We start from the raw sequence: 23829 nt of genomic DNA, 5'->3' as shown, positions 1-23829 counted from the left end.
GACCCTTTACCGAAAAAGTTTGCCAACACCTGGGCTGGGAAGCCCGCTCAGTGTCTGGAAGCAGCCTCAGGGGATATTAAAAATACAAAAGAACAGGCTGTGGAAATCCTTGATCGCTTTCTGAGCCAGTGCAGCTGCTCTTCACTTGGGCTTTGAAGGAGATCAGCCTGCTTGGAGCTGCGCGCATCATGAGGTTGCTCTTTCTAGTTTGCTGAAGTTGCGCTAGAAGGACTCCTTCCTCTTTAGCAGCCACCTGAGGGCATTTTTCTCTCTTCCTGCTAAAGATTTTAATTCTCCTCCTACTAATCTGGCTCTCTTTGCCTAGAAGAAATGCATATGAACCAGCACAACACAAAGGAGGACAAAAAGAGTGGTTTTGGACCTGAGAGACAAGTTAGTGACAGTCCAGAACTTTGGCTACTCAGCATCCACATGCTCCCTTCTGCACACGTTTGAAATTCGGCACTACTACAGAACCGCTCTATGTTTCTACCTAACAAGATGCAGCTGTCCTTCATACGAAGTGAACAGCTCTCACCATCTCAAGATGAGGATACACAGATGTTGTGTTCATCACCCACTGTATTAATTAGTCCCTCCAATTCAGTCATTGTTTCATTGTATATTGTTACCTAGAGACTAAATTGTGAAGTTACCCTGCAACTCCTTCTAAATGAAAGGAGGGAAAGAAACAGAAGGAAATAGCTAATATATGCAAGTAAACATATAAACAAAACAGGAAGAGAACATGCAAAACTACTACAAGTCACATTTCTTAAATTTGTCAAGAGGCCATAACTGTTATCTGTGCCACTACCTTCTTCACTACCCATTCCTTAGTCTCATAACCAGAAAATATAAAGAACATATTTCCCAGAATTGTAAACGTTATGTTTTTTAAATCCCCAAATAACTAAGCAATTGCTTTCTCTCTTTGGGCTTAGGAAACAATTTGCATTGTGTCCTGGTGACATTTTCAGTACCTCTAGTGTAGCCCTATCTTGAGACAGTTGTTTTGTTGTAAAGGATGTTAGTCTTAAAAGAATAGCTCTGATTGAATTTAATTGGATTAGTTATTTTCTGGTATTCAACTATTTCGTGAAAATTTTGTTCAAATAAACTTATCAACATTACATGAGGTGGTGAGTTTAATTTTATTACAGTACCATACCTTGTCATTTGAATTTTAAGAAGTTTAAATCAAATTGGTAATTAAGGAAGACTTGAACACCTACTTTATATTTTTTTCTTGTACTTTTTAGGACAACGTCAAAAATAAATGGTATGGAATATGTTCCTTTCATGAACATTGATCTGAGGGAACGTTTTGCTTACCCAATGCCTTTCTGGTAAGTAAGCACTACTGCAGTGTTTACTTTCAAAATTATTTTGATTTTTCAGTACTTTTCCCATCCTCTGGAGTCCTATGAAATCCATAGCCTTGAAATTAAAATGCGTAATAAAAAAATTCGATTGGGAAAGAGGTGTGGCCGTGGGAAGGAGGTGTGGCAGCATCGCGAGAGTGCCTCCGACCCTTCCCTGGTGACGGGACGCGCGCGCGCCTACTTTTGCCTAAGGTTATACTCATAGTGTCTGACACGGTACCTGGCACAAGGTAAGTAGTGGGTAGATATCTGCCGAGTTGGTGTTGGATCACAGCAGAAAGGCAAGTCAGCAGAGATGTTGAATGGAAAGGTGGAATAGGATGACGGGGTTGTTGTTTACTAAGAAGATCCAATTCAAGAAAAGGGTTCATTATGAAAGCGTTAGCACAGCCTGCCAGGACAGTGGCAGCTTATGTCAAGAACCTTAAAACCATTGTTTGTTTCAGGACTCCCAGCTTCTAGCCTTCCCAAGGAAACTAAAATTCGGTCAAAGATGTATATAATAAGAGCATTTACCAAAGTGTCTGTTACAGCAGAAAATTATTGAAACAAAGTTGGTATCCAGAGATATGGGAGTGATTAAATAATGGCATGTCCATATTATTATATTACATATTATGCTCTCCACAAAAAATAAGTCTGTAGAATATAGGGAAAACGCTTGCGATACATGAATTTTAAAAGATAGAAAATTATATATAACATCCAAATTTTATTTTTCTTTTCTTGTGTTTATAGATATATAGAAAAACGTGATGTTAAGTTATACATCAAAATGTTCACAGTGGTTATCTCTAAGCAGCAAAATTAGGTGATTTACTTTTTTAAACATTTTTATTTTTCAAAATTTCTGCAGTGAGCATGTTATATTGTATTTATTATCAGAAGGCATCAGGGAGTTGAATGCTTATTGTGTACAGAACATATAAAGACTATAAAGAACAAAAGAGCTGCTCTCTCATTTCTAGTGTTTTGCTCTTCTTGGATGGGCAGAAGTTAAACATCTCAAAGCCAGTAAGTTATCAGCATAACGTTTTCCTCAGGCACCCATGTGATGCTAGTGACTGATTTGGATCTAGGAATTGTTTATATCCAAGAAGCTTACAGCACTGAAGTTAAGGGCACAGAATCCAGACCCACGCTCTCCAGCGTCATATCCTGTGTGACACTGCAAGTTTTTTAATCTGTCTCAGATTTTAAAGTAATAATAGAATCCACCTCATGGTGTTACTGTGATGGTTAAATGAGTTAATAAAATATAAAGCACTTACAATGGTGCTTGTTCTGTAGCAAGCACTATATAATAAGGATTAACTATTAGAACATAATTATTGTGTTAAATACTAAGTTATATTACATAATTTGGCTATACATTTCACATACTTTAAAAATGTTTATACCCCTGTGCCCAGTGATTTCAGTTCAAGAAACCAATTCTAAAAGATATTTACAGATCTAGTCGAATATTTATATAAAAGATACTCATCAATATTATAATTATGAAAATGTGAATCATCAGTTATTCTAGAATGCTCTTAAATGGTTATATCGAAGTAGAGATATAAACTTCTAGTCTTTGTGTAACAGATTGAGGTAAATCATATTATTAGTGCTCATACAACAGAATGTCCCTAAGAAGAATTTTGTACAATCAGGAACAATCAAGTTTTCAAGAAATTAAGTAATGTGGGAAAATGCTTACAATGTAATGGAAACAGAAAAATATAACTGTACCAACTCCCTTAATTTAGGTATGGCACTTGTCAGAGTTGGGATTTTACATTGTGTGTGTGACCCCTTGCTCTGTGCTTGTCCCCCACACGGGACCATAAGCTGCATGAGGACAGAGAACGTGTGCCTGCACAGTGTCTGGCATGTGGCAGGTGCTCAGTGAATACTTACTGAGTTAATTAAATTTTAAGAAAAATGAAGTAAAATTAAGTGCTCTAACTGGCAAGATTTTTCCTTTCTTGTTTTCTGGATTATTTTACAGTAAGAATAATCAGAAGAAAAAGTAACAGTAAACATTTTAAAATTCAGAGATAGCAGACTGATGGCTAAAAGCTCCCCAGTGTATGAATCTTTGGTTAGAAAGATTGGGTGACTAAATTTTTTTCTTTTCTGCTCATGTATTATAATAAACATTATATTTATAAAATATTTTTAAAGTTCTAAGAAATAAGCATTGAATTTGTTGATTTAGTGGTGACTTGAGAGAACAGATACTTAGGAGTCTTGGATTTACTGAATTCTGGTTTATATGGCAGGTTAGATTTGACTCAGCCTTATTTTTTCTCCTAAAAGTTTTATGATAGCTGTCTTTAAATTCTTCTCAATTCACCCAGCTCACTGTCTGTTTAGTCAGGTCCTGATATTACACAGGTACCAAAATGTTGCCTAGAACACCAGCGGCTCTATGAGATGTATGAGATGATCATCAAAAACGTTTGAGAAGTGTTATATACCATATTCTGCTCTAAGAGAGTTCCAGTAAACATTGGCTTATTAAAGGTTTAGAGATGTCCTTCCAATGAGAAAAACCAATACTTTAACGAGGAGTTTTCAGATCCCATCTGACCACAAAACTCTCTTTCTCCTAATGTCTATCAACAGACTCAAAAAAAAAAGTTATATTTTTTCAGTTTGCATATCATACAACTTATATTATCCCAGAAATCTTTTGAAACCCAAAGATTTGTTACCCTTGCTCTAGAGGCAGTTTGAAGAAAGGTAGATTTTTAAAATTTTGTGCTGTACGTCAATTTTGCAGAAATATTACACAGTATATTCCTTACACAGTGTGAGTAGAGGGTAATGGGTAAGATGGTGGATTTGGCACCAGGGACCTGGATTCACATACCCTTTCTTCTACTTCTTAGCTCTTCGACATTGCAAGTTATTTAATCACTTAAAGCTTTTTTCAGAAAATTTGCTTTAATAGAATTGTTTTGAAGATTAAATGAATTATGTATGTAAAATATTTTTGTGTGATGCCTGGCACATGTTTATTACTCAGTAATTAGATGCTCTCATTATTAGCCTTACAGAGAAGAGTTTGTCAAGAGCCAGCATAAAGATCTGTAGCTTCCTCGGTCCTTTTGAATGAATCAGATTGTATTGTTGTTAATGGCTCCATTTTACTGAAACTGAATTTCTTGAATATAACCATGCTAAATTAAGCTCTTAAAGTATATTCTTAAAATAAATATAAAAGAGTTTAGGTTGCTCTTCTGTTTTCAGTTATCTATGTACATTTTTTTTAATTGAAGAGGATAATCAGATTGGATTCAAGTTTAAATGTAAAGAGCCAGATTTGACCAGAGGGCTTTTTAGGATTATATAGTTTAGCTGTGATCACTGTACCAAAAAAAATTTTCTAGGAAATTTAATTTTGCTCTTGAGTCATCTTTTAAGATTAATTTTATCATTATTATTTAATTTTTGTTATCACCTCAGTGATCGATGTGGCAAGCTACCATTATCACCTAAACAAAAAGCTACATTTTCTAAATGGGTTCGACCAGAAGACCTCACCAACAATCCTACAATGATTTATACTGTGTCTAGTTTCAGCATAAAGCAGGTAAACTTTTACTTTGTATTAGTTTATATGAAAAGCCAACATTTTAAAGTAATTTTAATATGCATTTGCCGTTTTTTCTTAGATTTTTATTATATATTTAGATGCATTAGTATAATTGGAAAAATTATTCATCCTGCATACTTTGACTTAGACATACTGAGATGTGATAACTGTTGAACAATTACAGATTTTTATATACATCCTATTTATTGATACATGCTTGTGGATGAGAAAGTTGAGAATCTGAATTTCACCTTTGATAAGAGAATAGATAGGAAAGATAGAAAGGTATTGGGCTTATTTAAAACACTTCAGTGGTAGAACAACTCTGTGACTTTATTGTAAAGTTTATTAATGACATTTGAGCATTGAAGTCACAGATGTTTTCCACACGAGTATAAAAATAATGGTCCTGAAATACTCTGATTCAAATCTTTTGATGTGCATATTCATTTTAATTGGTCATATTATAGTAAACCAACTTTTTAAAAATGCCCATAATTTTTTGTCATTAAAAAGAGTGTGATTCAGTTGAGTATGCTTTTTATCCATATTTAATTATTCTAAATTAACTTAATTGAAATACTTTGTTTTTCCTAGGACTTGTTGGAACAAAACATGTGTTAGTTGGTGCTATGGCATTTCTATTTATTATTTTCCTGTTCAAGCAACAGTCAAGATATTTAGTGTAAAAAGTTAGGCTCTAGATGCAATGCTTAAATATTGCGATAATGTTGAAATTGAATGAATAAATGAATGTATTAATAAATTCTTATTAACAGACAATAGTATCAGATTGTTCGTTTGTGGCATCACTGGCTATCAGTGCAGCTTATGAAAGACGATTTAATAAGAAGTTGATTACCAGGTAAAATTTTATATTTGTCCCTTTAGCCCTTTTCATAGGATTGTCTCTTAACTAGAAATTAAAAGCGTGGGCTTTATCTGCACAGAAAGTGAGGAGGGCATATCACTTAGAATATTATGGCCCTTGTGTGTCAAGCAGATGGTTTGTGAGTATGGAAAGATTTGTTAAGACAGTCTAAGAACATATGCAGATATAGTTAGAATAATATAAATGAAATAAATATGTTTTGAAATAAATGAAATTGGTCAAATTAAAATCATATTATATTTATAATTGTACTGTACTGTGTAGTAGCCATAAGCCATATGTGGATATTACATACTTAAAATGGGCTAGTCTGAATTCAGATAGGCTATAAGTGTAAAATGGATCAGATTTTGAAAACTTAGCGGCAAAAAATGTCTCTTGGGAAATATCTCAAATTTTTATATTTATTATTTATTGAAATCATAACGTTTTTGATATATTGGGTTAAATAAGACTTTAAAATATAACGTATGAAATATGAAATAACATTTTTGTTGGCTAAAACTGCTTTAGAATGTACTGAAATGGTACTGGGAAATACTTTTTCTTTCAATTTTTAAAAGTTTTATTACCGGGCTTCCCTGGTGGCGCAGTGGTTGAGAGTCCGCCTGCCGATGCAGGGGACACAGGTTCGTGCCCCGGTCCGGGAAGATCCCACATGCTGCGGAGCAGCTGGGCCCGTGAGCCATGGCCGCTGAGCCTGTGGGTCCGGAGCCTGTGCTGCGCAATGGGAGAGGCCACAACGGTGAGAGGCCCGTGTACCACAAAAAAAAAAAAAAAAAAAGTTTTATTACCTTAAAATTATTCATTGTAAAAATTAAGCATTATAATTTTTTTGTACAACTCTTCCTGAGGGGTTTTTGTTAAGTCCTGAAAGTACAAAGATGAATTAGATACAGACCTTAGTTTCAAGCCGTTTGCCATTGGATAAACAGACCGTGTAAGTAAATAATGTTCAGTTTGTGAAAGAAAATTGATACTGATAGTTTCTACAGGTTTCTTACTAGATAATTTTGTGTACTTTATCAGAGTTCTGCTAACTTTATCTCTGTCAGAGTTATAATTTCCTTAGTTGTGGTTAATTGAAATGGTCTTCTCTTTATGTCTTGGGGACAAAAGTAGATTATTTTAACTGGCTTAAAATATATCCACTTAATAGAAAATTTATTATAGTGTATAATTAAAAACTGAGCATTTTTCAGAATATTGTAAAATGTATGCTCTGTATGATTGCATAAGATATTTTCTTCATTTATTTATATTGAATAAGCACTTTGACTAGGGTAAAATTCTTTTTCTGTTACAGGCCTATTATAGACAAATATTCTTATGTTTATTTTTATAAAATCTCTAAGACAATAGCATATGTTTAAATAAAATGTAATATTCTGCATAGTAGTTTATATTGAAAATTAATGTTGGTATTTCACTCTTTCTTTTCCTTATTAAAGCATAATTTACCCTCAGAATAAGGATGGTGAGCCAGAGTACAACCCATGTGGAAAGTATATGGTAAAACTTCACCTCAATGGTGTCCCTAGAAAGGTGAATGTTTCTCCCATATCAGCCCCTTCTCTCTTCCCCACCTTTGGCTCTTGAGTAGAATCATTAAGAAATGTTATTTGTATAAACATTTTAAAAGTCAGTTTAGTTGATTTTGACTCTGTGATATTATACATATTTCTACAATAAGATCATCAGTAGTAATTAAAAATAAAAATCATGACAAGCATAAAGTCTTTTAAAAAAATGGGTTTGGGAAAATTTACAGAAAGTTCCCAGAAGTGACATTGAGCTAATGATTGCTAATGCTTAAAATGAATTTAAATCTGATGGTTGTTAATTATCTTTTTGATTAAAAGGATATCAGACATACTAAGTCTGTTAGGTCAGGACAATTTAAGTGTATAGTCATAAATTGAGATGTAAGATACCTTTAATATTGTTTTCCTTTGTGAAATATATACATAGTTTTTAATTGCACATCTTGGGACTTCCCTGGTGGCGCAGTGATTAAGAATCCACCTGCCAGTGCAGGGGACACAGGTTCGATCCCTGGTCCACGAAGATCCCACATGCTGTGGAGCACCTGGGCCCCTGTGCCACAACTACTGAGCCTGTGCTTTAGAGCCCGCAAGCCACAACTACTGAACCCGTGTGCCACAACTACTGAAGCCCGCGTGCCTAGAGCCTGTGCTCCACAACAAGAGGAGCCACAGCGATGAGAAGCCCATGCACCGCAACAAGAGTAGCCTCCGCTCGCTGCAACTAGAGAAAGCCCACGCACAACAATGGAGACCCAACGCAGCCATAAATCAATCAATCAATCAATCAATCAATCAATCAATTAATTAATTAATTTATTTCACATCTTTAATTTCTTTAAGGATTCCGAACCATGTTGTAAGGGCCTTGTGTTGTTAGGATTCTCTAGCTCCTGTCGACTCATGGAAGTCCAGGGATCAACATTAGCATCACCTGGGAATTTGTTAGAATCGCAGAATTTAGGTCTCATCCTGGACCTGCTGAATCAGAATATGCATTTAAACAAGATCCCCTAGTGATTCCCGTGTGAGAAGCCGAGAAGTTGCTCTGTAGTTGAATGATAATCAGACTGTATTGTGCACAGGATCACCTGGAGAGCTTGTTAAAAAAGATTGCTGGGCCCCATCCCTGAAGTGTCTGATTCAGTAGGTCTGCGGAGGAGGCCAGAATTTGAATATCTGACTGGTTCCTAGGCGATGATGATGCTGATACTGTTGTCTGAGAACACCCTTGCAGAACCACTGCTCTAGCTGATTTCTTAAAAACTAAACAAAATGATTGTGGATGTGGTTTTTCTGAACTATAATTTTAAGATAACCTCTTGTTTAAAGAATCTTTCAAAATGCAGTTGCATAGTTCTTCTGTTAGTATTAGATCAAAATTCTTCTTACCCTCTTGTTTCCCAAATCACTATAATGTGAATTAGAAGCCGTATCTTTGTGGTGATTACTTCTATATTTCTGTACTATTTAAATGTATTTTTTAGCCATAATATTTTATAACTAAACACAGCATGAATCTTTCTGCAGGTTTAGGTTAATATTGTTATGTAGCTTAATAGTGAGAAGCCCTTTTGTAATTATTTTAGATATAGTATACATTTCTAGAATTTCTAACAATTTTGCTGGTGGATCCATAACATTTAACCAACCAATTGGCTCCAAGTTAATACCTGACAGGGAGATGAACTTGTCAACCTGAAGAAAGACATCACAAAACATTTTATAATTGATCAGCTTCTAGAAATATGAAACTATCATTACCTTAACAATAGGCATAGCATGCCTTTTCTTTTATCAGTATGAAAGGTGTGGAGGTTTTTTGATAGGAAGGATTTTAAGATATTTTGTACCACCTAAGGAAATTAATGTTCTCTTTCTCCAGGTGATAATTGATGACCAGTTACCTGTGGATCATAAGGGAGAATTACTCTGTTCTTATTCTAACAACAAAAGTGAATTATGGGTTTCTCTCATAGAAAAAGCATACATGAAAGTCATGGGAGGATATGATTTCCCAGGATCCAATTCAGTAAGTAAGAAGATGATCCAGGCACAGACTTTTGCTATCTGATATGACTATTTTAAGTTTGAAAGATTATAGATGATATATTTGGTTTAAATGAAAACATTATCAACCCCTGAAAAATGTTGATCAATCACCTTATCATGGGAGTACATATTTTCTTTTGTAAGGTTATTTGCACATAGTATAGATTGGGTGTTCAGGAAAGCCTAAAGTGTATGTGTCTACTGTTCTGGTGGGATATATGGCCAGTTAAATACAGTGTACCTTTCCAGAGAAGCCTCTGCAGATCAAAGGGATATATCATATTGTCATCCTTGTATATTTTTTTTGATTTGTAAATTCAGGTTCAAGGAGTTTGGAGTTAGTTTTTCCCAACCTTAACACAACTTAACCTGTAAAATCAAGGTATGTGCCAGTGTCCTTTAGTTGTAAACCACCGGCCTTATGCCAGAAATTATTCAGACTAGCATGACTTTGAATTGTAACACTAATCAGCCTGTTGCCTTAGAAAGGTATTTACCCTTTCTTAGCCTCTTTGCTTGTCTGTGATATGAGGATAATACTCACCTCTCAAGAACTGTAAAGATTAAATGAAGTAATATATGCAAATCACCCATTATTCATACCTGGTTAGTATCCTTGCCTAGTACCCAGCCTCCTTCATCCTTCTGGTTCTTATAATGCTAGTCAAAGAATGTATAGTTCATAGTTAAAGGTAATAGGATGTTAAAATTTCTTCCCAGCCTCCATGTTCAGTTGCTCTGTCCTTCAAATATTTTTAGTTTAGCTTTCTAATCCATTGCCTGTTGATTTACCCAGTCCGCTTAGAGAAGGAATGAGCATATATGTAAAATGTTAGGAAAGGTGACTGTCATATTGTAAAAACTCAGTAAATGGTGAGCGACTGTCATCATCATCATCAAAGCAGGTTTTTCTGTTAAACGTTTTGAGTTTTCATCATATTTATCAGTAAAACAATTCTTTGAATTCAGGAAAAGCAGCACAGATTGTAAGAAGAGAGGCTTGTGCTTAAATCCAGGTAGGAATTTGAGTTAAATAAGAGATTTATTACTGGTAGAGAACAACTTAACTACCTTCTGATTTATTTCTATCAGAATCATCATATCAGATCAATGAGATTTAATAGCTACCCTGGGGATTTATTTATGAGCTTGAAAACCACGTTGACAGTCCTGTGTTTATGTTGCAGAATATTGATCTTCACGCACTGACTGGATGGATACCAGAAAGGATCGCCATGCATTCAGACAGCCAGACTTTCAGTAAGGATAATTCTTTCCGAATGCTTTATCAAAGGTAAACATTTCTCTGTCTCTGTCTTTTGTACTAAAAGAGGCTATTTAGAAACTTGATGTTGGGACTTCCCTGGAGGTGCAGTGGTTAAGAATCTGCCTGCCAGTGCAGGGGGCACGGGTTCGAGCCCTGGTCCGGGAATATCCCACATGCCTCAGAGCAACTAAGCCCGTGCGCCACAACTACTGAGCCTGCGCTCTAGAGCCCACAAGCCACAACTACTGAAGCCCGCACGCCTAGAGCCCGTGCTCCGCAAAAGAAAAGCCACCGCAATGAGAAGCCCACACACCGCAACCAAGGGTAGCCCCTGCTCACCGCAACTAGAAAAACCCTGCACGCAGCAACAAAGACCCAACGCAGCTAAAAATAAATAAAAAATAAATAAATCTATTAAGAAGTTAAAAAAAATAAAAACTTCATGTCTTATTTAGAATGGATATTGCAGAGGCTGTCATTTTCAGTTATTAGGGAAGTTGTGTTTTTAAAATAGACTTCACTTTATGCACTCGCTCCAGCCAGCCCTCAGTCATCCTCACTGATACTTAACAGTTAATCCAGATGGTGGATAATCCAAACATTTGAATCTAGAATATGTAATTTTGTACTTCCTGAATACTTACCAATTTGAGGGAAGGTGGGAAGAGAGAAGGGTGAGAACATAAAGAGGAAGATAGCTTAAGCCTTAAATGGATAATCCACATGAAGAACTGGAAAACTGTACAATAATACACATTCAATACTGAAACCAGAAATCTCACTGATTTGATAAATAAAAGGACGTGGCTTTGGGAAAAATACATTTGGTATTTCACATCTTCACCTTTATTTGTAAATCATTTGAAAATGTAGCACTTATTTGCCTTCATTGATAGGTTTCTACCTGAGAATTAAGTTGTCTAAAACTGGGAGGGAAAAGAAAGAAATGTGATAGTTTTTCTGATTTGCTGTAAAATAGAAATGTACTTGTTACAAGTTCTCTGGGGGCTGTTGGGAATAGCCCATTTTAGAAAAGTTTTCCACTTTGTGGAGATTTTCATGTAAACCATGAGGCTAAAGGAAAGATGGTGTGATCTGAGAGTGCAGATGTGTTTTCCTTTGATCATTGGTCTGTTGGGTCCATTCCAGGTTTCACAAAGGGGACGTCCTCATCACCGCATCCACTGGAGTGATGACTGAAGCTGAAGGCGAGAGGTGGGGCCTGGTTCCCACACACGCATACGCCGTGTTGGACATCAGAGAGTTCAAGGTTTTGCCTTACATTTGTTTCCCTTGTTTTTCTTGTGTGCTAGTAAGACATTGCAAGGACTCCAAGTGATGCATGAGCCTTTTAAATACTGACAAATCAAGGTTTAGGCCAAGTTTTAAAATCATTCCACCTACTACATTAAACAGCTTGACCTCTACCATTGGAAATTATGAATAAAAAGATAGGAAACGTAATGACAGTAGCAGCACAGACATTGATGACAGAACAGGAGCATTGTATGCCTCTTTTTTTCCCCCATAAAAGTAGCAGGGTCGAAGTGCAAACATGTCCCCCAAGGTTCTGGGCTGTCTGTTGGCATTGGGGGTCAATCGCAGTGTCAGGCTATAGCGCATAGTAGACATTCAGTGAAGAGCTGTGCACGGACAAAAAATAAGAGGATACCTATGAATAGGAAACATGCCCGTGGGTTTGCAGGTGTTTTCCTAACAGCCCTTGCATGCTATGAGGCTTTTTTCAGACCCTTTTTCTGTGTGTGGGTGTTGGCATGGTTGACTTCATTACTTCTCATGTTATTGATTGGTTATTTTTCACTGAAAAATAGATCTGTTCTATGGATTAGAAGATACAAAAATTATTAAGGAAGGACTCTTTTTCCTTGATGGTATAGAAACTAAGCTGTCTAGTTACTGGAAAGTTTAACTAGCAGTGTATTCCAGTTTCTTCTGTTTAAACTTACAGAAAGAAGTAGTGATTAATCAGCAAGAACAGAGTGCTACTGTGTATTAATTAGTCTGATTTTCTTATGTGGCACATGGAACTGTATGAATTATAAAGGCAATTGGGACCTGCTGCAACATTTAAAAATTTATAGTCTTGGGCTTCCCTGGTGGCGCAGTGGTTGAGAGTCCGCCTGCCGGTGCAGGGGACGCGGGTTCGTGCCCCGGTCCGGGAAGATCCCACATGCCGTGGAGCGGCTGGGCCGGTGAGCCATGGCCGCTGGGCCTGCACATCCGGAGCCTGTGCTCCACAACGGGAGAGGCCATGATGGTGGGAGGCCTGTGTACCGCAAAAAAAAAAAAAAAAAAAAAAAAAAAAAAATTTATAGTCTCCAAGCTTTCTAAATCTGCCCCCATTGTGGTGCCTCCAAACATTCTGTGTAGAATTGTCTCTTCCTTTTATTTTATTTTATTATTTTTAAAATTTGAGTATTTTTTTATTAGTTTCTACTTTATAACAAAGTGAATCAGTCATACATATACATCTGTTCCCACATCCCTTCCCTCTTGCGTCTCCCTCCCTCCCACCCTCCCTATCCCACCCCTCCAGGCGGTCACAAAGCACCGAGCTGATCTCCCTGTGCTCTGCGGCTGCTTCCCACTATCTATCTACCTTACGTTTGGTACTGTATATATGTCCATGCCTCTCTTTCGCAAAAAAAAAAAAAAATTTATAGTCTCCAAGCTTTCTAAATCTGCCCCCATTGTGGTGCCTCCAAACATTCTGTGTAGAATTGTCTCTTCCTTTTAAAGTGGCATAAATATTGACTACATAAAGCAAAAAATATAAAAATTTATGTGGAATTGAATAAGCTGAGAGGTTTGTGTTTGTTTCAGGAATGTAGTTTGCCACAAACACCAATTAAAACATTGGGAATAACAGTTGCTATTATTTAGTAACAATTTTATTGTTAGAACATCCTTTGAGATAGGTGTTAATGAATGTGTCTGGCAAGAGACTTAAATTTAGATAATGAAACAGTCAATATGAAAGTAAGCTTGAATATGAGGAAAATTTTTGTAAAGATGTATCATTTACTTCAAGTAATAAGACTATTATGATTGTTCAAGGGAAACTAGAAAAACAACATATTTAAGAGAAAAATAGGTATCTGTGGTTTGACTTGAAAACAAAACATTAAAAAGTTGTTAAATTTCAGTGAAGTAAACATTTCAAATAATAACCTTGTTAAAAATCAGTTAACGTTGTTTACACAGCATCAATCCCATGTGTCAGTTATTCTGTAATGATTAAGGCTGCTTGTTTTTTATGTTTTTATACATTTTATTTTTTATTTTAAATTGAGGTATGATAGATGTACAATACTGCATTAGATCCAGGTGCACAGCATAGTGATGTGATATTTCTACGTGTTATAAAATAATCACCACAATAAGTCACCATCTGTCACCATACAAAGTTATTACAGTATTATTGACTGTATTCCCAGTGCCGAACATTTCATCCCCATGACTCACTTATTTTGCAGCTGGAAGTTTCTGCCTCTTAGTCTCCCTCGCTTATTTTACTCATCCCCCTCAGCCCATTCCCTTCTGGCAACCGCCTGTTTTTTCTCTGTGTCTATGAGTCTGTTTCTGTTTTGTTGTTTGTTCATTTGTTTTGTTTTTTAGATTCCACACATAAGTGAAATCATATGGTATTTATCTTTCTCTAACATTGCACTTAGCATAATACCCTTTAGGTCCATCCATGTAGTTGCAAATGGCAAGAATTCATTCTTTTTTATGGCTAACATTCCACTGTATATATGTATACCAAATTTCTTTATCCATTCATCCATCAATGGACACGTAGGTTGTTTCCACGTCTTGGCTCTTGTATATGATGATGCGGTGAACATTGGCGTGGGTATGTCTTTTTTGGATTAGTATTTTTGTTTTCTGTGGACAGATACCCAGAAGTGAAATTACTTGATCATATGACAGTTCTATTTTTAATTTTTTGAGGAATCTCCATACTGTTTTCATAATGGCTGGACCCAATTTACATTCCAACCAAAAGTGCCCTTGAATGTCAGTGATACCTGGGACCTGCCTCTGAAAAGCTTAGCAGCAATTTCCTCTCCTTTATATGTATACTCCTTCCGTTAAGAAGTGATAGAGTCCTGAAATAAGGAGATTTCCTGCTCATGTAGAAATAGGTTTTATGAAGAGAAAGGAGTTAAGAGTTCAGTGTTTGTTGGCTGATGTGTGGCGGGGGCAGGGTGAGGCACAAGTGCTGTAGAAGAGATTGAGAACAGAGATTGTATTAATGGGATTCTAGGGAATATGGCCTGAGAGTAATTAGTCTGGCTTACGTCCAGAAACCACATCTTCCCCAGGCCATGATTTGGCACATTTGAAATAGCAGAGGAATGGTTTTTTTTTCAAATGTCTTCCAAATAGTTTGATTTGTGACATCATTAGAAAAAGAGCACAGTTTTCTAAGTTGACTCCTTGAAATAAGACAAATCTTTTGGATTTACAGGCTCTTTTGTTTTTCTGAATTAATGTAATCAACTCTATAGACATGCCCAGTATTTACTGAGCGCATACTGTGTTCCATAAACTCAGTGGAGACGTCTGAAAAAGGATAACAGTGTTACCATTTCAAGGAGTTTATAGTCACCCTGGGGAGACAAGACTCCTGCATTTGCACAAGTAGGAAACGATATAAGATAGGATATTATTTGTTGTAAACTAACGTAATACAGATTGTTAGCACTGTGAACTTTAAAGGAGAGGTAGTAATTAAAATGAGAAGGAAGTTGCTAAGTGCTAGAAACTTTGCATATGTTACTCCGTTTAATCTTCACAACAGCTCAGAGAGAGTAATGACCAACCAAGGCCCCTAAAGCTGCTAAATAGTAGAGCTGGAATTTGGTCCCATTTCATTATGACTCCAGAGTTCGTGTTCTTTTCATTGCTTCAGTCTTCACTGAGAGACAGTGGAGAACGAAGCTAAAGAGGATCTGAAAAGAAGAGTAGTTAAAAGGGATCAGAGAGCACCTTCCAGAAACAGGAGCAGTATGAGCAAAAGCATTTAGAGGTGAAATTGAATAAGGATCATTTGTGGGGTTGTGAGAGGAAGGACTGGATTCTCTAAGGCAGGGCAGCCCAGTAGAACCTCCTGTGATGATGGCAGTGTTCTGTGTCTGTGCTGTGCGATGCATTAGTACACTTGGTCCTCGAACTCTTGAAATGTGGCTACTGTGACTAAGGAACTGATTTGTAAACTGAATTAAATGATACCAATTTTTTTTTTTCTTTTTTTGGCTGCGCCATGAGGCATGAGGGATCTTAGTTCCCCAGCCGGGGATCAAATTTGTGCCCCCTGCATTGAGAACTCAGATTCTTAACCACTGGACTGCCGGGGAAGTCCCAACTTAATTATAATATAACTAATCACGTGTGATTAGTGACTACATATGGACAGCATAGCTCTAGGGATAGGTAGCCATTTATAGTTTTTGATCAGATATGGGATTTGGGGAAGTATCGATTAAAGGATAGTAATTTCAAATTTATTTGTAGGGAAAAGAATGGATAAGTATTCAAATTGCATCCTCGCTTGGAGAATGATATAACTAATAAAAATATGGTAAAACTGTTTTGCAACTTCGTTATCTCCTGGTTTTTTAAATAGGGTCTGCGATTTATCCAACTGAAAAATCCTTGGAGTCATTTACGTTGGAAAGGAAGATATAGCGAAAACGATGTAAAAAACTGGACCCCAGAGTTGCAAAAGTGTTTAAACTTTGATCCTCGAACAGCTCAGAAAATAGACAATGGTAAATATCTTTTTAATTTAATAATATTTGATCTTTAAATAAATAACATGCTTTAACAGTGTGAAATGTACTTAACTGACAAGTCATTAAGATTTTTTTTTAGACTAACAAAGACATCTGATTTTCAGGAATATTTTGGATCTCATGGGATGATCTCTGCCAGTATTATGATGTGATTTATTTGAGTTGGAATCCAAGTCTTTTTAAAGAATCAACATGTATTCACAGGTAACTTTTTTTGCACATTTCAGAATATACTTTATAGTAGTCTCCCTTTTTTCATTTAAAATGAAATTATTTGGGAAGACTAGTATTCTCTCTTTTTGTCATGCCCACAGATGACTATTGTGTAATAGTTATTCTCTTTATATGCTTCTTGGTTATGCCAAAAATTTAAAAAACAAGAAAACCCGATAACCTAATTGTATTTGAAACACAAAACAAAAATAGAATTGCAGTTTAGCTCTATGAGAAATTTAATTACTACTTTCTTTGTTGATTTTGTCCTTTAGCACTTGGGATGCTAAGCAAGGACCTGTGAAAGATGCCTATAGCTTGGCCAACAATCCCCAGTACAAGTTGGAGGTGCAGTGTCCACAAGGGGGCGCTGCGGTTTGGGTTTTGCTTAGTAGGCACATAACAGACAAGGTACTGATACCCTTCTTATATCCCATACAAAAATTCTTTTAAATATAATTAGACCATTGTGAGCAAGATATGTAACTTGATCACCAGCCTGTTTCATTTATATAGGTGGCTTGAAAATAGTGTTTACTTAGATAAATGCATATTTTCCTCAAAGGAAATTGGTCATTTATAATTATACACTTAAAATCTCATTCAAAAATCATCTATGAAGGAAAATATGAGGGAGTTTATGCTTTCTAGAGAGGGTTTTAGTGTTGATTCTGTATGCTTAGAGCTTAACAATATTAACATAAAATATGCTAGAGAGGGTTTTAGTGTTGATTCTGTATGCTTAGAGCTTAACAATATTAACATAAAAATATGCTAAACAGGGTTTGGAAATGTTGATTCATTGCACCTGATTTTATAAAGGGTAACCATAATTTTAATGGCTTTAGAGTGTTTTTTTTAGTATCTTGCTTCATACAATATGGTCATCTATTGAAATGACAATTTAATTCAGAAAAATGACATTTTTTAATAACACTAAATAGAAATTTAAACATAGAAATATGTTTAAAATGGCTCTTAAACATAGAAATAATCTCCTTCCCCTCCCCTCCCCACCTCCATACACAAACACACACACACACACAGGAGCATTTTGAGCCCATTTTCCTAACCATATTGGATTCTTTGTGCTTTTAGGATGATTTTGCAAATAATCGAGAATTTATCACAATGGTTGTATACAAGACTGATGGGAAAAAAGTTTATTACCCAGGTATGTTTAGTAAACAGACATTCAAACAAACATTAAAATTCTATTTGTGTGATTAATTTGAAAATGACAAATTTTATGTAGATAATATGCAGAAATTAATAATTATACTGATAGACTAATAGAAACTACTTAAACAGATGGGTAGGTATTTATGCTACTTGTGTGTTTTGTTTTGATTTATTTTTAATTTAGAGACCTCTGGAATTTGGGATTTCTACAGTCTTGCACATTGCTGTCAGAGCTTTATTTCTAAAATTTAAATCCTATCTTTTTTTTTTTTTTTTTTTTTTTTTTTTTTTTTTTTTTGCTGTACGCGGGCCTCTCACTGCTGTGGCCTCTCCCATTGTGGAGCACAGGCTCCGGACACACAGGCTCCGCGGCCATGGCTCGCGGGCCCAGCCGCTCCGCGGCATGTGGGATCTTCCGGGATCGGGGCACGAACCCGTGTCCCCTGCATCGGCAGGCGGACTCTCAACCACTGCGCCACCAGGGAAGCCCCCAAATCCTATCTTTTTTCCCTGATCAAAACTTCTGTGGTTTTCCATGGACTCTTGGATAAAATCCAAGCCCTTCAGGTTGATGTCTAAGGCTTTTTATATTCCGGCCTTCACCTCGTTGTCCCTGTCCCCCTTTATCTCGTGCCCCAGCATTTCACAGTGGGTCTGGCTTCTCCTGAACACACCATGCTGTTGTTGCCCCTGTTTTCACACAGTTTCTTCTGCCGAGAATCTCTTCTACCTGCCCTCTGCCCACATATTTCTTTTACCCTATTCTGTGTAATGAATGTGGTTAAGATCCAGTTTATGTTATTTTCTCTGTGATAACCTTCCTGCCAGGCAAAGTAAATCTTTCCCTAAGGCATTAACATACTGTGTTGAGACCATTTTGCTTTCACATTAAAAAAAAAAAAAAAAAAAAAATTTTATCACTTCATGATAGGAGCTGTTAGTTTATATTCTAGTTTGGGAGACAAACAATAAGAAAAAAAAGACCTGATAGTGACACATATTTGTAAAGAAATGCATAGGGTCACACTGGTTACTTTGGTTGGGTGGCCATGGAAGGCCTCTTTGAGAAGAGATAAGAGGATCTCCGAATCACGAACAGGAGTCAGTCATGCAAAGAAGTAGAGGAAAAAGCATTAGAAGTAGAGGTAAAGGCATTATAAGCAGAGGGAACAGCAAGTGCAAGGACCCTAAAATGAGGGAAAGATAGGTGTTTTCTGGGAACAGAAGAAAGGCCAGGAGGCCTGGGCAGTGTGGTATCACAGAAATGGTTAGAGGTTTGCAGGCTTAGATCACAGGAGGTCTATCAGCCCACGAAAGGGTTTGGATTTTGCTCTAAGTGCGATGGGAAATCTTTGGGGGGTCTTAATCAGGAAAATGGCATTATCTGATTTTTTTTTAAGAAAATTCTTTGTAGAATATATTGGAGGGGACAAAAAATGGAAGCAGAGAACCCAGTTAGGTGATTTTATTTATGTGAGAAGTGACGGTGGTTTGAACTGAGGCTGCTGAAGTGGAGATGGGGAGTGGACAGATTTGGGTTTGGTTAGGGTTGTCAGGACTTGGGTTAATGTGTGGTCAAAGAGGAGTCAAGGATGATTCCTGTGTTTTGGGCTTGAGCCATAGAAAGGTGTAACATTGACTGAGGTGTAAATGTTGGTGGGAGCAGGGGAGGGAGCAGAATTGTGGAGTAAAATCAAAAGTTAATTTTTGGTTTTGTTAAATTTGAAGTCCCTGTTAGCTCTCCAAGTGAAGGTGCCAAGTAGGCAGTTGGGGTTTTGAGCAGAATTCTGGGACAAGGGTAGGGCCGCAGGTACAGACGGAGGAGTCGGGATAAGGAAGGCATTTGAAGGTAGGACTGTATATAAATCACCTACAGAGAGAGTTGTAGGTTCAGAGACAAACACCCAGCACCTGGCCCTTGGACTCTTGCATCTTACGGTTGAGCAGAGGGCAAGTTACCACAGAAGAATTTGAACAGAGTACCTGACGAGACAGAGTAAGGTTTCACATAACCCAAGGGAAGAAAATATTCCATGCAGGAAAGAGTGGACAGCTCCACCCATTGCTGTTTCTGAGGTCCAGTGAGATTAGGCTAGAGAAGAGACCTAGCGCCCTGGCAGCATCGTTGGCCTTGACAAGAACAGAGTTGGCAAGAGGTGGGCTGGAAGCCCAGGTGGAGTGGATTGAGGAGGGCTTGAGGTAAGGAAGCAATCACTGACCATTCTTTCAAGAAGGCTGTGCAGGGCTTCCCAGGTGGCGCCGTGGTTGGGGGTCCGCCTGCCAATGCGGGGGACGCGGGTTAGTGCCCCGGTCTGGGAGGATCCCGCGTACCGCGGAGCAGCTGGGCCTGTGGGCCATGGCCGCTGGGCCTGCGCGTCCGGAGCCTGTGCTCCACGGCCAGGGAGCCTGCGGCGGTGAGAGGCCCGCGTACCGCCAAAAAAAAAAAAAAAAAAAAAAAAAGGCTGTGCAGAGAAATGGGCACTGATGGGGGAGATGGGGTCAAAAGTGGTTTTGTCCAGTTTCGTTTTGCTTGATCATAGGAAAACATGGCCTTCTTCCCCATTATGCTGCATTGAGGGTATCCCAAGGTTTTCTGGGATGTGCATGGCACACGGTAGGTCCAATGATAAATGTCAAGTTAAACTAGCTAAATTTTCCATTTTTCATGTTGGTCATTATATAACCAAAAAAGCACCAATTTTGTGAGTATATTCCTAGCATTAACATGTTACATGGCTTTTGAATTTCAAACACCTTGTTACTCTTTGTACTTGGATTTTTTTAAAAACAATGCTTCCTCTCTTACACATAGTGACTTTGCCATTTCAGGATACTTTCTGGTTTCTAGTTTTATTTTCATCACAATATTCTGAGGTAAATCAGACTGTTCTCCATCTGACAGGAGAGTAAACTGAGACGTAGGTCACACCTTTCAGGACCACAGACGTGCCCATTCTTTTCCCCTTCACACTAGATCGCACCACCTCTAAGCTTGAGAGACTTATTACCTGTTTGAGATACTAAAATTTTTTCTACAAATTACATTATAAATATTCAGCATTCCTAAATAACCTCAGTGATATAGCATTGATCTTAAATGACTTAATTGACATGCACGAAATGATTTTATTGTATCAGCCTTAATTCATGAGACTGTGAAAGAATATGACAGGCAGCATTGTGTGTGATAGCAAAATACTGGAAATAATCCAAATCTCCACATTGTCTGAATAACTAGATGGGGGAGTATAGGTAAAGTATGTCCTATTCATATGATGACATACAATACTGTACACATGGATTTAAAAGGAATAAACTATCTATGTAGATCAACATGGATCTCAAAACTTGAGTGAAAAATGAAAGATAAGACATATACTGTTTGTTTTTTTAGATACATGCTCGTGTGTGTGTGTGTGTGTGTGTGTGTGTGTGCGAGAGAGAGAGAGAGAGAGAGAGAGAGAGAGAGAGAGAGAGAGAGAAAGAGAAAGAGAGAAAGTCTGAAAGGATGCCCATCAAGTCCATCAGAGTGGAATGGAATATTAAGGGTGGTGGTTAAAAGGAACTTTGTTTTATAAAGAAGCTAGTATGACAAAAAATATGTTAATTTAATTCTGAGTGGTGGGAAATAGATATATGTTTATATATATAAACATATATATGTTTACTTATATATATATATGTTTATATATATATATAAACATATATATATGTTTACTTCTTTGTATCTTTTTTTAAAATTTCCTTAAAAGAAAAAAAGTTAATCTTGATTTTAAAATCCTCTACCAGGAGAGAAAAATAAAACATAGGGCAAATAGTAGGGATTATCATATACCTCATTGGATATATTCCAAAAGATCTCTTTTTACTTATTAGAAACTATTTCATTTTAAAGTTTTAAATTGCTTAATTGTAAAGTTTTAAATTGAAATTGTAATTCTTTAGTACAATATATTTTAAAGATGAATTAATTAAGGGGATGTCCATCCATTTAATTATTTTTCCTATATCAACCATAAAACTTAAAAACTAAAGAAAATAAAGTCCTGTCTTCTGTAAAGCTACTTGTTTATTTGCAGCTGACCCACCTCCGTACATTGATGGGATTCGAATTAACAGCCCTCATTATTTGACTAAGATAAAGCTAATCACACCTGGGACCCATACCTTTACATTAGTGGTTTCTCAGTATGAAAAACAGAACACAATCCATTACACAGTCCGGGTAAGTAAACCAACATGACAGAACACTAATAGAAAGTACATAACGTCTCTGCTTTGTAAGTGGGATTATCTACAAAAAAGGTTTATTTATAAAGATTGATCTGTATATTGTTGAGTGTGTGTTTATCTGTATAACAATTCAGTATTATGATGATGCTTCATGCAGAAAATAATGCTTTTGAATAGTAAAATTTTTATTTTGAATAACAATTTTGAATGAACATTTTAGTTTTAAGAGTAGTAGTTTAGTCCTGAGGTAATTTGGTATGTTGGACTAATAAATTCACAGAGCAATAAAAGTTCCTTTAGTCTACATAATACTTTTATTGAATTAAAAAAGAAGACCTTGAACTTAGTGAAAGGAAATCGATTGCCTATAAACATGGCTTTCAGGTAGCTGGGAAGGTCATTGTAGTTTTGTTCTGCATAGATTTGTTTGTGGTAGATCAGTCAAGAAGCTCAATTTGAATAGATTTTTAGTGACAAAAGGGACTTTGGGAGCTGCTTTCACCCCTTCATTCTTCACATGCAGAAGCCAAGGCCTAGGGAGATTGTGGTATGTCCTGAGTCATACAGTTAGCAGCAGACAGAGCCTTAGCTGCCCAACCCACAGTTGTTTATTCCTGCCCTGATGCCAGGCTGCCTACAGAATCAGGACTATTATATATGCCAACTAATTTCTTAGTCTTCCAAAACATTCTTTCATCACTTTAGTGTTTTTATAAGCATAAATTTTATCACTATAATATTTTTTTTTTTTTTTACTCTAGGTATACTCAGCATGCAGCTTTACTTTTTCAAAGATTCCTTCACCATATACCGTATCAAAGCAGGTAAGAGAATTTTTTTCTCTGGGTCATAATCTCATTGAAATCTTAGAATTCCCTTTCCTTTTTCTCCTTTTCTCATTTTTTTTTTTTCATGTTTAACAATTTCTTACAAAGTAAAACATTCTGGGACTTGACAGGACTACAAGGGAAATGTAAATAGTCTCCAGTCTGGGTTGGAATACAAGCTCTTCAGTGAGCACCGTTAAGTGATTCTGTGGGAAAAAATTAATTCAGAGAAAGAAGACTAATACAAACCTTGGTCAGTAGGGAAGGCCTTAAGCAGAATTTGAGATTGACTCTGCAGGGCGGTCTGGACGTGTGGAAGAGGATTTTAGGGAGAATTCTTGGCAGGGCAGACTTGAAGGCTGAGAGTTGGAGACAGGGCTGAGAGTTGGAGACAGGGCTGAGAGTAGCAAAGTAGCCGGGCTGACTTGGAGAGGGATGCTGGCTGCCTGTGGCAATAAAGCCTGGAGAGAGAGGATGCAGCCACAGTGGAGAATTGCTTTTTTTTTTTTTTTTTTTTTTAAGGTGCAAAGGAATTTTGTCTTTAAAGTAGAATTACAGAATGTGAAGTTTTGTTAATACAAAAGCTTTGTTTTATTAGATTAATGGAAAGTGGAGTGGTCAGAGTGCTGGAGGATGTGGAAATTTCCAAGAGACTCACAAAAATAACCCCATTTACCAATTCCATATAGAGAAGACTGGGCCACTACTGATCGAGCTAAGAGGACCAAGGTTTGTGATAAATAACTTTCTTAAATTAATAATGTTATATTAAAAATGAGTTTAGTGGAACAGAATAGGGTTTTAAAATATATATATGTGTGGACAC

At 36.8% G+C, this 23829-nt stretch overlaps 1 protein-coding gene across 3 annotated transcripts in view; it reads left to right on the top strand.

Annotated features, from left to right (window-relative positions):
- Positions 1-23829, top strand: part of CAPN7 (calpain 7) — a 39351-nt gene that overhangs the window by 11233 nt on the left and 4289 nt on the right. For 2 of the 3 annotated variants that reach the window (XM_082625693.1, XM_082625694.1), the window contains 14 exons: positions 1263-1349; positions 4842-4968; positions 5751-5836; positions 7315-7408; positions 9293-9439; positions 10647-10753; positions 11876-11996; positions 16380-16524; positions 16653-16752; positions 17037-17172; positions 17860-17935; positions 22023-22168; positions 22938-23000; positions 23602-23732. In XM_082625693.1, the coding sequence (XP_082481819.1) occupies positions 1263-1349; positions 4842-4968; positions 5751-5836; positions 7315-7408; positions 9293-9439; positions 10647-10753; positions 11876-11996; positions 16380-16524; positions 16653-16752; positions 17037-17172; positions 17860-17935; positions 22023-22168; positions 22938-23000; positions 23602-23732 (1566 nt within the window). The remainder of the gene's footprint in view (positions 1-1262; positions 1350-4841; positions 4969-5750; positions 5837-7314; positions 7409-9292; positions 9440-10646; positions 10754-11875; positions 11997-16379; positions 16525-16652; positions 16753-17036; positions 17173-17859; positions 17936-22022; positions 22169-22937; positions 23001-23601; positions 23733-23829) is intronic. The other variant, XM_082625695.1, reaches the window with a different exon arrangement.

This window comes from Mesoplodon mirus (genome assembly GCF_964341445.2).
Source record: "Mesoplodon mirus genome assembly, chromosome: 6".
Lineage (NCBI taxonomy): Eukaryota > Metazoa > Chordata > Mammalia > Artiodactyla > Ziphiidae > Mesoplodon > Mesoplodon mirus.
Note: the sequence above shows the minus strand (reverse complement) of the source record. Positions and strands in the feature narration are given on the sequence as shown.